Consider the following 16,298-nt stretch of genomic DNA (forward strand, 5'->3'; position numbering starts at 1 on the left):
TCGTGGTTTTCAGCTTGTCATCTTGTCAGTGTTAGGTTTTTCATTGACCTTTGATTATCATGCTGCCTGGTGGCAGACAGCCAATCAGACAACACGTTTGTGGGGAACATCAAAGATAGTCTTTGCTTTAGAAGATGAATCACTCCTTGGTGAAAAGATGCTGACTTATCCATTTGTGTGCACGTGTCGTCTTTCGCCCTCATTAGAGTTTTGCTTCATACCACAACTAGGCAATGTTAGAGACATCGCTACTGTAAATGATCATTACTGATAAATATTCTACTGTGAGCACAGTATAAAGTGATTGAAACACACCTGTAATGTTTTATAGACTGCATAGAGCTGCAGTGATAAAGATATGATGAGATAAGATGAGATGAGAGAGACTTAATCGTCATCCATCTGTAAACAGTGCAGTACAGTCCACGGAGGAACCAAATAGTGTTCCTCCTGCTCCCTGATGCAAAGCAAAAAGAACAAATGATGCAACATTCAGTGGGAATGAAGTAAACACTCAGACAGCACATCAGATGCAAGGTACAAAAAAACAAGGTGCAAGCATGTAGTGCAATACAAAGGAAACTATACCAGGCTATGTTACCGACAATAATACAAAATACAAATGATTAATAAATTGTGAAAAAGTGTTAAGATTACTTGATTGGTCAGTCACCAGGAAAATAATCTGCAACTGAGTTATTGATCATGACAAATGTCCACATATTCTGTGGTTGTATTTTCATACACGTCAGGATTAGCTGCTCTCTTAATTTTATTCAACAAGGTCCCCATGGTTATGGAAAACCTGAAGAAGTCGAGGAATTTCACAATCACTTTTTCCAGGCCTGGGAGAAATCATTGGATTAGGAAAGATCACTGAAAGTTTTGTAAAAAGTCATGGAATTTTGTTCTGTGTAATTAACCCTTTGAAAGCTGGAGTGGCATCACTTTTCTTGTGCTGCTTTCAGACGCCTTTCAGTGTTTGTATGAAACCCGAGCAAATTGGTTTTATTTCTTTTCAAGAATGTGGAAAGACAGCAATGAGCAATTTAACAAGAAAGAAGCCCAAAATTACAAAAAAAAGAAACTACCAAAAAGTTAAAAGAACATTAAAAGTAAATAGTAAAAAAGGTAAGAAAATGTTAATAATAATAACCGCAATAATAATAATAATCATAATCATAATCATAATCTTAATAATAATCATAATCATAATAATTTTAATGATTGTTTCTCTTCTGTTTTTTTTTAAAGCTAATTTTTTAGGTCTTTTTCTCGTCACATTTTACTCATTTTTTTGCAATTTGCAGGACATTTCATGCTTTGTTGCTGATTGCCTTTTCCCTTGTTTTTGACAGAAATCAAACCAGTTTTCAATGGGTTAAATACTTGTGAAAAGTGTATGAAATCTATGTTGGTGAAGGTTTTAAAAGGTTAAAACTTTGAAATTGGTGCTTTTTCTTTAAAAAACATGGGAAAAATGGCAATGAGCAATTTAGTAAGAAATGTTCCACAGACTGAAATTAGAAGAAATTAGTAGATTTAATCTTTTTTCTTTGTTCTTAGTAAAAGGTACCTTTTACTTGGTAAAGGTAAATTTCTTTTTACTAATCACTTGCTAATATTTGGGTCATTTTTTCTTTTGTTGCTCATTGTCTTCTTCATGTTTTTGATGAAAGGAATCAAGCCAATTTGTTCAGTACTTAAAGGGTTAATTGTAAACAGAGGTAAAGGTAATTGTAACAGAAATTTTGCGTGGATAACCTTTCACTTAATGTAACATAACCAATTTATGTCCGTTAGCTGTTGACATAACGCAGGTCTAATATATGTCTATGTGTGACAGTGTTTGTTTACCATCATGTATGTTACTTTATTATTTTTATACTACAGGCAAGTAGGGCAAGAAAAAGTTATGAGTCCTTGAGAGTCCTTGAAAAGTCATGGAAAAGTTTTGAAATTTTGTCCATAAAAATCTTTGAGAACCCTGATTATAGTTACAAAAATGTTTTTATGTTTTTGACTGTTGGAAAAACTCTGGAAAAATTTCAGAGTGTCACTTTGGTCCCTGGGAGCTTGTGGCTGGCGAACATTGTCATTATTTTTGATTAATTTTCTCATTGAGGCATTTGGTGCATTGTTACAGGAAAATATCATAACAGTGTCTCCTGTCTTAAGTTTTAAAACAAGAAAAATCCTATCTTCCTATTACCAACGCATTTCTTAAACTTTTATTGCTCCTCTCTATCAGACTTCCCACCTTATCTTTACTTAAAAAATTCCAAATATGACTGTAAATTAGATTCTAGAATTAGCACTCATCCTGTTGTGTCTGTATCTAAGTTTAGAGTGCACACAGACTGCCTGCATGTTTGATCAGAATGTACCGGTAAGCTGCTCCAGATGGACAAACCATAATATCAACAGCTCTCACTTGTCACTGACTGGCTAGCTGAAATCATAGATTTAAAACAAAAGACGGGTGTTCAGTTTGAGCTACTAGGAGTGGGAGGAGAGGAAACCCCACCTTTACAGGAAATCTTTATTATTTCAATTAATTATTAGTTCAAATTTATGAATTTTAATTGTTTATTGAAATTTAAAGCATCGTCTTACAACAGCCGTTAAATCATATTTCATGTCCATGTTGTTCCTCATCTTAATGGTTACTGTCATACAGACCTAACAACAACAACAACAGTGCTGCTGCCATTAATGGCGGTCTTTCTAAATGCAGGACAGGGTCTATGCCATACGGAAGTTACTGAATACTGAAGGTAGGACAGTTGTGTTATAGCTAAATTTCGATATATACAGGTGCGTCTCAACAAATTAGAAAAATGCTTGAAACATTTAAGTTTACATGTAATGAGTCTAGAGTATATTAAATTTTCACTTTGTTGAATAACTGATAGAAAACATTGAACTTTTTCACGCTGTTCTAGTTTGTTGAGATGCACCTGTAATGTGTGTGTGTGTGTGTGTGTGTGTGTGTGTGTGTGTGTGTGTGTGCGCGCACCTAAATGCATACAGTAATGACCTCAGTATCCACCCACAGCATAGTAAAATAACTGGTTGCATATCAACAACAGTAAGAATACCATCATGCCTCATCATTTCTTCGTGTTTCTTGTTCTTTATTTGTTCGTTTGTCCTGTCTTGTCAGGTCTTGTCTAAATTTCAGTCTCTACTCCTGTGTATGCATTGCCTGTAAACAGCCTGTTTTTATTATTGTTTTTGTACTACCCTTTTGTACTCACTAATCAAAAAAAGAAAAAGTAATAAAAAAACGATGGAACTGAATACTAAAGTTAGGACTGTTGTGTTAAAGCTAAATTCCTGTACCAGAAGGTGTTTTTTTTTCAAATTGCAGTCATGTTTCTATAAAAACAAAAATCCTAAATATCATCTGAAAATGGAGGTAAGAAAAGATTTAGGACTTGGGAAGTTTCTAAAATGAGGCCAGATCCAGACACATCTTTTCATCAGCTTGATAAAGCTGTACGTTTGGCTTATTCTGTCCAATTAACCTTGATCATTGTGGCGCTGGGTGCATGTGCATGTGCTTCATTTTTACCCCCACAGTTAACCATAAACGGACGTAGAAACGCACCTATCATACATTTGGACATTAATACTTGCCCCCTCCACCAATCATTAGACATGTCAGTGAGAAATATGTCAAAGAAAGTGTAATTTCACTGACTGTGAGGCATCTGTGAGGTTCTCTGATGATAACAGCTGTCATTACGCATGAAAATCATCAACATCACTATTAAACGTCAGGAGGATGATCAATGATTCATTCAGAGCACGTATGTTGAAGCTAACTTAACAAAATGCTCCTCAGGATGACGATAAATGTTCACTAACAGGGACATGTAATTGATAAAAATGATGATGAAATTACTCATATTATTTAAAATTAACCTTATAAATGCGCCTTTACAAAATGCCGTACTGCCTGCAAAAATAATAAGCCAATTAGTGAGATTTGAATTTCACCTGCAGCTATCTCAGCTAAACCCGTGCGTACGCTGCTCTGAGGAATGTGTGAGGAGCGCACATTCTCACATCATGGCTTGGGTGACGTGAGGGTCTAAGGGCAGAGGGATGTCGTACACTGTAAAGCCCTCTGAGCCAAACCATGGTTTGTGATAATGGGATCTATAAAATTAATTAAGCACCTAATCAGAATTTTTCGGTCATGTGAATGATTGATTTATCAACTTATTGTTTCAGCTGTAGATTCACGCAAATATAAATATGTTTATAATCATAGAAGCCAAGAACCAATCTGTTTATATAGTGTAATGGGGTAGCTAAACCTCCTGTTTGTACAGATTTACCTGTTTTTTAAAGCCTGTTGTTGTTTATTTTTTTGTCTGTATTTGTGCTCAGTATTTGTGTAAAGAACATAAACTTCCATCTGTTGATGCTTTGAGATTTATGATGTGCAACAACATTTTTAATTATACCATGGATGTCTTGCAGCAAGAGACCCACAGTGTCCTGATTAAGGGTCGACAGATTAACGGCTTGGTCTATCATTGGGACCGATATTTGGCATTTTGCCGATTATCTGTATCAGTATTTTATTTTGATGACTGCAGATGAAATTGATTCATTTAAGAGTGCAAAGAAAGTGTCATCATGGGAGGAAATTTTACCATGTTAAAGCTGGGGGGGTGTATTATTTTTTCAATCATTATTTATTTTAAATTTTCACATGACTATAAAAAAAGTTGCAGGAAAGATGCTGTATATGATCTTGAAAGTTTCAATTTTTATTAAGTATTTGCTAAAGGCATTTAAACAGAGTTTTGTGTTGGATTTTGTTATATTCCAAATTCTGAAAATTGACAGAAAGATTTTTATTGTAAATGTGTATCAGTTCCAAATATCAGTTATTGGCCTCATACTAATTATCGGCATTGGCCCTGAAAAACCAATATCAGTCAGCCCCTAGTCCTGGTTCGTTTTTTTAAAAAACACTCCAGCAGGTGTTTGTCCTACAAGTATTGCATAGAGAAGTTTTACTGGACAACAATTTGGTTTATCGATTAATTTCTGGAATTATTTGTCAAGCAAAACTGTCAAAGATTTACCAGCAGGAGCTCTGTGTCTGCAGCAGCCTGCTCTCATGCATCATGTCTACAGAACTACAGGCCTGCTCTACACCAGCACAGTGGGAAATGTAGTTGATCATGATAATTTGTTTCTTGTGGCACCCTGAGGGAAGTCGGGAGACAAACGAGAGGAGGAAAGAGCAGTAAAAATAGAGACAAGTCCTGATTCTCCTCCATTTCCTCCGGTGCGGAAAAGAATTAGCATGTCATTAGCATACAGTCATAAACATGACGCCCATGCTGAGAGCAGAGACTGGAGTACAATTCACTACGAGTGCCAGAGTGTGTGTGTGTGTGTGTGTGTGTGTGTGTGTGTGTGTGTGTGTGTGTGTGTGTGCATCATAACAATCATAGAAGGCCAACAGAAAGATCACTGCTTCCTTTTACATTGTACTAATTATGTAATACATGGTAACAGCTTGTGTGTGTGTGTGTGTGTGTGTGTGTGTGTGTGTGTGTGTGTGTGTGTGTGTGTGTGTTTGTCGCACCAGTTCACCTCTCAACACACTGTAGACTGTAAAAAATGGCCGATTTCTCTTTTAGTTGCTCATTGCCTTCCCATATTTTTTGACAGAAATCATGCCAAATTGATCAGGTTTCAAAGGGTTAAACATTAGATCATCTAAGCTAAAAACAGTCCCTTGTGAAAGAAAACATAGGAATCTTGCTCTTGTGCCCAGGTTGAAGATGAAAAGGAGGAGAAAGTCAGTGGACGCAGAATATCAAAGACAGACAGAAGAAGGGGAAAAAAAGACACTTGTAATAGCCGTTATAGAGAGATATATGACGTGTCTGGGTCATCAGTCACACTCCAGACCTCTGCTCTGTCTCAAGGACAAAATCTGGGTCCCATTCTGCCACCTGTGTGTGCTGAAGTTGAGACGTGGGTTTAATCATTTAGGGGAATGATGTGTCTATATTTAGGAGTTGTTTGAACAGGTTTTCACTTTTTGACCATCTCCTGGCAGCCATTCATTCACTTCTGACAGAATATTAGCAGTGTAGCAGCGGGATCTTTGGCCCCATCACGCCCATGAGATCCAGCTTGACATTTACAGGGTGACAATTTATAGTTCAAATTATTGCCGTGCCTTTTTTTCTGCATTAACTCTCAGGCTAACTATCCAGTTCTTCTTCCATTTATTTCAGACAAACCAGTATGTGAAACACATATGTCTTGATGTGCTGTGCCAAAGGATTTTTTTTTTATTAGAGAGAGAGCCAGTGTTGAGAAAACACTGAAGCTTTTATGAAGCAACTAAAGGTTCAGCCACTATTGTGTGATTCATCACTGAAAAGGAGCTAGTAGTGGCAGACGTTTATTTATAGGAAAATGTCAGAGATTAGTAGTCTGAGAGAAGGCAAACAGCTGAAGTGGGTAAAATAACTATATTTATATTCATTCTTCTCAGTTGACAGCATGTTGGCCTTCTCTAGCGGTGCCATTTAGAAAATCTTCTGACTGCGGTTTGAACAGAAAGTTGAGGGAAATTTTGAAAGCTAAGATGTCCCAATTTCTAAAACATGCAGTCAGTTGACAAAACCCAGGATTTATATGGTTTGTTAAATAGAGATTAAATGGAGTGATTGGGGTAATAATTTATAACCATATTGGTAGTATAACACAACTTTGGCCAAACTAAAATCTCTCAACAGCTATCAGATGGATTGCCATGGAGTTGTGTACGGATATGCATGGTAGGGCTTGGGGCAACTACACCTAACCAGCTTCAGGGGGGGCCCAGCTTGCAAAAGTTGGAGAACCCCCGTTTTAGGGTGATGACGATACGAAATATGTCGACAGACATTTAAAGCTTCATTTGAAAACCTCAATAGAGCTTTAGATATAATAATAATAATAATAAGAAGAAGATAAAGAAGAAGAAATAAGAAGAATAAAGAAGAAGAAGAAGAAGAAGAAGAAAAAAAAATTGGTGCAGTCGCAATGTTTACACACACCATGCTGACATTCTGTTAATATCTGCAGTGTTTAAAAGTATAACACTCTAACTCTTGTTGATGGGAAGTGAAGTGGCATATGGCGATTAATGTGTCTTTACCTCATTTCACCTCAGTTACAGCAGGAGCTACAGCAGCTCTTTGTTTCCCCTGAGCTTCCCCTCAGTTTGGCCTCAACACTACTGTTTCTCCAACCACAACCTCTGTGCTTCCTCTCGCTGTGTCTGTGTCTGTGTGTGTGTGTGTGTGTGCGTGCGTGCGTGCGTGCGTGCGTGCGTGCGTGCGTGCGTGTGTTCGTGCATGTTTGGGTGTGTGAGTGAAATTTACTGACTTTTTCCTCATGATGTATGCAATCCCAAATTGGACTCAATCCCCTGTGTTTAAAAGCTGCAGATCTCCAGATTACAAGTGGACAAAATCTGCTCTGTCCCAAATAATCTGCCCTCAAGGAAAAAAAAAGTCAAGGCTGACCGAGTGGTGAAAAAACAGGGAGGAAAGGGGCTGGTTTTCAATCGTCTCCACTCAAACCTTATTGTCTTCTTTTCTCTCTCCATCCAGGTTTTAGGCGAAATGAGGAGATGAGAGCAATGGAGGTACTTCCCATCCTCAAAGAAAAAGTTGCCTTTTTGTCAGGTAAGATTATGTGTGTGTGTATGATGTGTGTGTGGTGGTGACCATGTTAGACAAAGGCTAATGAAACATGAAGTGGAGTCCTTAGTTTGCATAGCTGCACAGCTTGCAGGTACACACTCTGCTGCTTCTTCCTCCAGCTGTTTCCTCTCCATAATCATAGTAATAAGCCATGTGCTTGGCCTGTAAAAACTCACAGGGTCAGACTGAGGCCCAGACACTTAACCTTTTGACCCTTCGTCACACTCAGACTGCACATAATACACACAGTGACACACACAGGCAGCCATTGTTTAGTCAGTATCAGCAGGACTGAAGAATAGTAAGCTACAGCTGCTGTCTTTGCCCCCTTCAAGGGAAGCTCAGTCATGTCTGACACACACACACACACACACACACACACACACACACACACACACACACACACACAGACACAGACACACAACAGACACTTGAGTCATGCCAGGGAAAACCCACAGGAGGCCGAGCAGGAGATATGGACTGCCAAGAACATCCAGCAGGATTATTTGTACAACACACAAAAACATTATTCAGTTTGTGCATGTGTGTGTTAGTGTGAGTGAGAGTGTGTGTTTTATCATCAAATGGATCTGTGTGCATGCCAACAAAAAAAAAAGAAATTCATATCTCAGCAGCACTTTATCAAATGAAACAACAAAGTGAAATGTATGTTAATGAGCGTTATGGCATGTTGTGTGCGCACTTCTCTTTGGTCTGCTTGGGTTTGCAGTGAAGGTCACAGGCAGGAACACAATGACTCAGACGAACACACAGAAATGGAGAGAGAGAGAGAGAGAGAGACAGGGCTGCGTTGCCATGGAGATGACTTACTCTCAGCTACCGCATCCCATAGTAGTCGCTGGCGGAGTAATTGGCTTAGAAATGAGGGAGGGAGGTAGAGGAGTGAGCCCTGGTGAAAAGGAGGGTAAACGAGCTAAGCCTATTACCCCGAATCTAGCTCCTTAATAATTTGGCCGTGTTGGCCCTCACTCATGTTTGCTTGTTTGCCACGTGAGCGTTTGATTTCCTCCTCTGAGCAGCCGGGTCGAGCCTGCAACCCGACTGAATTCACTCATTTGTAGGCAGAGTGCAATCAGCCTGTGTTTATAAGTCCCCATGTGAGTGAGCAGCATTCTGCTCCTACAGGTGAATTAAATCTTATTTTGATTTAAATAAGTCTTAAATTTAGTTAAATATTATCTTATAAAAGGTCTTAAAAATCCTAAAATGTATGTGTCTGATAATCGGCATGAGTGGTGTTATGGTATTACAGTTTAACAGGGTATTTAGAAATCCCAACCATGTGAATTATATGTGCTGTCAAAAGTATGGGCCAATCTTTCTATTAACTTCATACTGGAGAGGCTGTGTTGAGGATGCTTTGCATGGAGTGTGCATCACAGGCCCGGGAGATTACGCCCAGGCCACACTTCAGCATGAGCTGTGTGTGTTCACATTGGCAGCATTTATTGTTGCAGTGCTGCTGCAGAGCTACCTGCTTTTATGGCTACTGTATTTCCACAATTAAAAGCACATACCCATATCATTTATGAAGCCATGTCAGCTACTGTATTGTCAACAACATTGTCCTGCATTTTTTTTGTCACAGTAAAATGCCTTTTGTCAACAACTGAAGATTTCTCCCAACAGAATCGCTATCAGAGGGCTTTTATTTTTATACTTTTATTTATAACAGAAACAGGAGGGTTGCATAAAACAGATGTATTTGTATTTCCTGTGAGATAAGGACACTGAAACTGGTGTAAAAGGTTTTGTAATGTTAATACAATTATCTAAAGAGACTCAATTTCTTTAGATGTGTCCCAGCACTGCTCATGCTGTCAGTGTGGCTGCTATCACCTGGTAACATGGGCATGGAAAAAAACCAATGGGTTCCACAATGTGAAAGTCTTAGTTTCGGTAAAAGAGAGAAACAGGAATCCAGAAAGTGTATGGTTTTCTTTTCTCTATTAAAAAGAAAAATATGTGTAAGAATATTACCTTTTGTTTACATCTCGTGAGTTTATTGTGTGCTGAGTAGACTGAAAATGGCAGGATAAGACAGCCTGCAGAAATTAGCGAGCATGCTGGTCTGGGGTGGGGCTGGGGTTTGTTTAGTGCCACACACTGATATCGTCATACACTGTATACCCTGGGGAAATTCCTGGAAGGTATGAAAAAATAGACACCACCCAAGCCTAGCAGAATAACTCAAGGACTTTCGGTTGGTACTTCATACCAGACTGAATATCTCAACAACTATTACATGGGTTGCCAAATTCATCCAGAGGATGAATCCTACCGACTGTGGTGATCCTCTGGACTTCCATCTAGCGCCACCAGCAGGTCAAAGTTCCAGTTCACTTATCCAGTGAAATGCTTAAATAGCTGCTTGATGCATTGGCATAAAATTCTGTACTGTGGAGATCCCGACTGTTCCTCTAGTGCCTTCTTGAGTTTTACGTTAATAAAGTATCTCATCTATTGCATTGATTAATGTGCAGTTTAGTACATATATTCATGTTCCCCTGAGAATGAATCATCCAGTGCCATCAGATCTACTACTGTTTTAAAGCTCTGCTTTATAAGCAAATATCTGCAAGACTAATGACATTATCATCTATTGCACATCTGTCCTGGAAGAGGGATCCCTCCTCAGTCTCTCTTCCCGAGGTTTATACCATTGGGAAGTTTTTCCTTAGTTGTGTGAGGGTCTAAGGACAGAGGGATGTTGTTGAATTATAATAAGCTTCAGCTCTACTTTTCATTTAGTGCCAATTACCAAATGATAAGCAAGCTAGCATGCTAAACTTAGATATTGAAATGGCAAACATATACAAGATTACAACATATAGTAAAGCTCTTGATGTCTGTTTTATTTGAACTAAAGCAGCATATTCTTCTCTGTATATTTGGATTAGAGAATTCCCATCTCTTTGGGTGTTATTTTGAGGAACCTTTCTAAAATGTTCTGTGCTAAGCTTTCTCACTCTCTGCCTTATTATTAGAATGCTCCCATTAGTTTGGAGTTTCAAGCAGAGCGGGTAGTAATTCAAATCAGTTGTAAATCGGTTGCCAAGGGCGTTTTAATTTAGCAGCCTCAGCATCTCATATTTACAGAGTCTATCGCTCATTCATTGGATTAGCTAACTTGTCACTATGATGCCTGTTGGACTGATTTGGTGACACAAATATAATACTCAGCTTATTTTGAATATATTAGCTCTGTGGACAATGTCGTACGACCACGGCTTCACCTGACTTAATCTTGACAAAGGTGTTGGAAACATCAGTGAGTCCAAACTGACAGAGATGATTTTTACACATTTCTGATGACTGGCAGCATGCAACACACTTGTGCACAACCCAGGTGATAGAAGCTCCATCTCTTGGGAGCTGCTGTTTTTTGGAGTAACTGAATGGAGTAACAAGAGGCATACAGATGGAAGTCATTCTTGTTAAAAAAGTATAAAAAGGGTAGAACATTCAGAAACAGGTGTTGCATACACTGCCAGTGATTAAAATGGGATTGGCTACTTTAACCTGCCTGTCTACTGTTGATTCAAGTATGCTCTGATGAAGGTCTAATAGCCCATAAAAACACTGCTTAGGTCAAAACGTGAGAATATCTTAAGTTTGGACTTAAGCTTTACAATGGCTTATTGTAGACACTCTGAGTTACAGATGTTTATTTTCACTAAAACACATTCAGTTTATCAAATAAAAAAAGAAAAAAGGTAATAGTGAAATTTTACTAGCAGTTTTGGATGTGAAGCAATAATGCCTTTAAAAGAATGACTTTACTCACTTCACCCTTGAATTGGTGAGGAAAACTGTAACCTTTTGAAAACATAACCCCTGCTGTCAGTGTGCAAACTGGCAATGCGTGGATCCTGTGAGAACGGTGACGTTATGGCTGCACATGCACCTGGTGTTGTTCTATGGTGTGTCATTACAAAGTTACACTACCAGCTACTGGCCTGGCATGCACTCTGCTATACTTGTTTTTGCAGATCCGTGAACACGAGGATCATTTTTACAATGTTATCATATGAACAAAGATTTTTGTAAGATGCAAAGTAAAGAATTGTCTGTTTTTAGTAGGGCCATTCTCATCTAAACCTGGCCTAAAACACTTTCGCACACTTTAGTTTACTTTGGCATGCTAATACATTTGAGTAGAGTTCAAATGCATGCGCGTGCCAAGGCATGCTACTGATCCATGCATGATGCTGTTTGTACTGATGTGTTTTAAATTGTAACATTTAGGAAAACTGCATGAGTACTGAGCATTGGAATGGATAGATAAAGACTTGGATTATACTGCGCAAGTTGTATGGAGAGGTTGTAAACGGCTGGTTTAAAGGAATAGTTAGAATTATTTGAAGTGGGGTTGTATGGGGTACTTCTCTATAGTCAGTGTTTTACATACAGTAGATGTCAGTCGGCAGAAGCAGGCAAAAGTGCAGACACAGAAGTTAAGCAATGTATTGCTGTGGAAATATGGGTTTTAGCCAACTAAAAAACTCATCAAAAAGAATCCACATCAGTTGAGCTGTAACTCAAGTGTACACAATATTAAGAATATCTTTACTGCTTTACCTTTCTGACTCAAGTGTGTATGTGTACCTACTGTATATGGATAAGTAGCCAATACAATCACACTGAAAGAGGTCTGAACTATCCCTTAAATATAGTTTTGCTGTGATAAAGCACAGTCAATCAGTAAATCAAAATGTTCACATTTTCTGTGGAGGCATGCAAGACAAATGTTTTTTTTCACAAATTCAAGTTAACATGGTGAATAACTGATATACAAATGGTCATTTTGTAGATTAAGTATTCCTTTAAACCCTTCAACTATATTTTTTGCATACTTTATGTTCTTCTTATGATATTATAATTTATATAATCTTTACTCTGTGTGTGTGTGTGTGTGTGTGTGTGTGTGTTGCCTCAGGTGGCAGAGACAGACGCGGTGGTCCAGTGTTAACATTTCCATCACGCAGCAACCATGACAGAATACGAACGGATGACCTAAGGAGACTCATCGCCTACCTCGCCGGCATCCCCAGGTTACACATTCATTACATTTGTTCAGTGGTGTGCCTGCATGTACAGTGCGTGTGTGTGTGTGTGTGTGTGTGTGCGCGCGTGTGCGTGCGTGTGTGCGTGTGTGTGTCGCCTCTATAGAAGCGAACACCCGGAGCAAGTGGACGAGGCTCTATGAGCCAACACGTGAGAGAGCTGAGATAAGCATGTGAGGGAGGGATGGAGAGAGAAATAATTCAAGAGCAGTTAGCTTGGCGCAGCTTCTTTGCTGCCAAAAAATCAGTTCTGGAGACACAGCAAGATGCTGAGAGGGGAAAGCCTGAGCTAAGAGAGGGATGTATCAGAGAAAACAAGCGATTCAAAGAAGGAGGGATCATCAGAGAGAGAGCAGCGGAGGGAGAGAGAGAGCGAGAGGGGATTAAAACTGACAGAGGCGGAGAGCGCATGTGTGAGGAGGTGTGTGTATGTGAGAGAGGGAGCGAGTGAGCGAGTGTGTGTGTGAAAGCAAAACAAAGTGTCGCAGTAGCTGAGGCAGTGCAGCAGCAGCAGCTCCTCACCTCGCAGGTAAAACATCTCTCTGTTTATGTCTCTCTAATGTGCCGCTCGTGTCCTCCCTCCATCCGTCTTACTCCATCCATCCTCTCTCCGTTTGCTCTCATCTCCTTTAAAGTCACCACATTATCCCCATATGGCAAGTAGATTCTCTGTGAATGATCCATTTTTTGGCTTTTTTATGTCCTTTGGGCATTGCTAACCCACACCCTCACCATGTCATGTTTTGCATTTTTTTGTAATCTCACTGTGTGGTTTTTAGTGAAAAGCAGCATCTGCACAGTGCTGCACACAGGCTATCTCCTGACAGGCTGTCACAGTGGGAGAGGGAGAGGTTTGCAAAAGGACTGAGGAATCTACAGATGCCGAATAGATGCACATGATGATTATGTTTCTTATGGAAGTCTGGAAAAATGAAAAAAGGGATGTAAGGATGATTTCTAGATGGATAAAACTACCGAAAGGTAAAGCAGGAGTCCGAGTTTTCAAAATAAAAGACGTAGTAGTAATGAGATGCATGATGGCAAACGAGCTACCAAAGGGTTTTTTGCTGCTTAAATCATAAAGACAAGCTGGTAGTTTTTGTGACATCTTACATAATTACACCAGATTTTAGTTTTAGGTGTGTAGATGTAGTGTGTGTGTGTGTGTGTGTGCGTGTGTGTGTGTGTGTGTGTGTGTGTGTGTGTGTGTTTGTGTGTGGTTATGTGATAATAATGTTGTCCAGAGTAGAGCCCCACGGAGAGATGAGGTTGCTGATGTGCAAATGTGCTGATTTGTATTTTTTATATTTCTGCACACATTTGTGACTCATTGAACGCAGGTTTCTGTGTCGGTGTGGGTGTGTGTACGTGCGTGCGTGGGCGTGTGTGGGATGTGTGTTTGCTGCGTAGGCTCCTCACAGTATAGAAGATGCGTCATCTCACTGTTTGTTTTCATTCTCTTTTTCTCCCTTTTTTCAATCTCCCTCCTCCTGTCGTTCTCTTTTTCCGCTCCATCCCTCTCTCATCCTTTCCCACGCCTGTCATCTGTCTCCTCTCTCTCTGGATTATACTCCAATCTCTCACTGCCCCTCCCTCCCTCGCGTCCTCCCTCCCTCTCTCCTCTCTGCTATAATTCCTCCCACTCCTGCCGACCTCCATCCATCCCAGCGAGGAGGTGTGTAAACATGGCTTCACGGTCATCGTTGATATGCGCGGCTCGAAGTGGGACAGCATCAAGCCCCTGCTAAAGATCCTGCAGGAGTCCTTTCCATCCTGCATCCACGTCGCCCTCATCATCAAACCAGACAACTTCTGGCAGAAGCAGAGGACCAACTTTGGCAGCTCTAAGTTTGAGTTTGAGGTAGGATGGACAGATGCTCAGCAGTACCATATTGTTTGAATGTTGTCTCTGCTCTCTGGCTGCTGCTCACTTAACCCCTTGAAACCTGGAGCGACATCACTTTTCTTGTGCAGCTGTCAGACGCCTTTTGCAAGTATTTAAACTTTTGAACCCAAAGCAAAAATGTCTTCTTGGGGAAAAAGGCAATGAGCAACTTGGAAAGAAATGTTTCACAAAATGCAAGAAATTGGTAGATTTAGAATATTATTTCTAAAAAGCAAGGGAAAAATGTATTGATAAAAAACTGTATTTATAACTATTCCAATTACATATTTAAAATTAAGTTACATCATTTTTATATATTTTTAAGCACTTTTCTTGTCTTGTTTTGCTTTCTTTTTTTCTTCTAATTTTCTCGTACTTTTTACTTATTTTTTGCCATTTTTTGGGTCATTTCTTCTTTCATTGCTCGTTGCCCTCCTCCTGTGTTTTTCCGAGAAATCATGCAAATTTGCTCAGTTTTCACAGGGTTAATTAACCACCTTCAGCTGAAAGCTGTTTTTAAACTGTTGAGAAGATAAAAACAACACTTATAAGTAATATTCATGAAAATGCCAGAGTATATTTGGTTTATGATTGTCAAAATATTTAGTCATATTATTGTACATGGCAGCAAATGTGCAAACTAATTGGTGACTGTTATCGCACAGAGGAGAATTAGGATAAATACTCGTAGCTGCACGATCCATAACAGCGCTACTTTTATTATGTAATGATGTGCTGCTCAGGTGAAGGTAGATGTGGCTTGTTTACATGCTATAATAACTTTCAAAGCACCCAGTGAAAGAGAAATCAAGTGCCTCAATTCCACATTTACCAGTTTGAAGGAATGGCTTCTGAAAAGAAGTACGTTTTTCTCTTAATTTGCTGTCAGCTGAGATGTCATAACAACCACTGTGGCCAGCTGAGCTGCTCATTGTCAGCACATTTCATTATTTTCCTCTCCCCTGCTGCTTTGGATGCGTACATCAGCAGCCAGCTGTCTGCCAGAGGAGGAATTTCATCACATCCAGCCCTAAAACACATCACCAAGACGAATGTTTGAACACACACGTTTTCACAGCTAATTTCGTGATATTTTCACAAGAACAGGCTTATTTTTATGCTTTGGCCGTTTCATAGTTGAGTGGACACCAAGATATGTGCCAGGGTACAACACGGAACGCACCGCGGCGTGGGCCAATCACTGCAGGCTCTCTGCTTTTGAAGTGAAAGGGTAACTTTGGTATTTTTCAACGTGGACCCTTAATTTTCTTTGTTTTTATGACTAAGATGACAAACAGGACCAAGAAACTTTGAAATTGGTCCAGTACTGACAGAATTCTGCACCCGCCAGCAACAAAACAGGCTGCAGTGTTACCATTTAGGGCATTTGTGCACCGTCATTTTACATCGGCTAAAAGCACTTGTATTTGCCACTGACAGGCTCGGATTGTTTTTCTAAATGTCTGACAACATTATGGAAAGGATCCCTTCAGAGATAGACCTCTTCGTTAAGTAGTACGATTATTTTGGTTGGAAATAGCAATTGTCCAAGCTACCTAACTCCATTTAAATTCACAGTAATTCGCA

General features: G+C 39.5%; 1 protein-coding gene across 1 annotated transcript in view; it reads left to right on the forward strand.

The window, feature by feature from the left end:
- Positions 1 to 16,298, forward strand: part of LOC121958199 (triple functional domain protein) — a 120,661-nt gene that overhangs the window by 41,048 nt on the left and 63,315 nt on the right. Inside the window, exons 3-5 of the mRNA XM_042507071.1 lie at positions 7,647 to 7,721; positions 12,700 to 12,814; positions 14,495 to 14,687. Coding sequence (XP_042363005.1) covers positions 7,647 to 7,721; positions 12,700 to 12,814; positions 14,495 to 14,687 — 383 coding nt within the window. The remainder of the gene's footprint in view (positions 1 to 7,646; positions 7,722 to 12,699; positions 12,815 to 14,494; positions 14,688 to 16,298) is intronic.

The sequence above is a fragment of the Plectropomus leopardus genome, chromosome 18 (genome assembly GCF_008729295.1).
Source record: "Plectropomus leopardus isolate mb chromosome 18, YSFRI_Pleo_2.0, whole genome shotgun sequence".
Lineage (NCBI taxonomy): Eukaryota > Metazoa > Chordata > Actinopteri > Perciformes > Serranidae > Plectropomus > Plectropomus leopardus.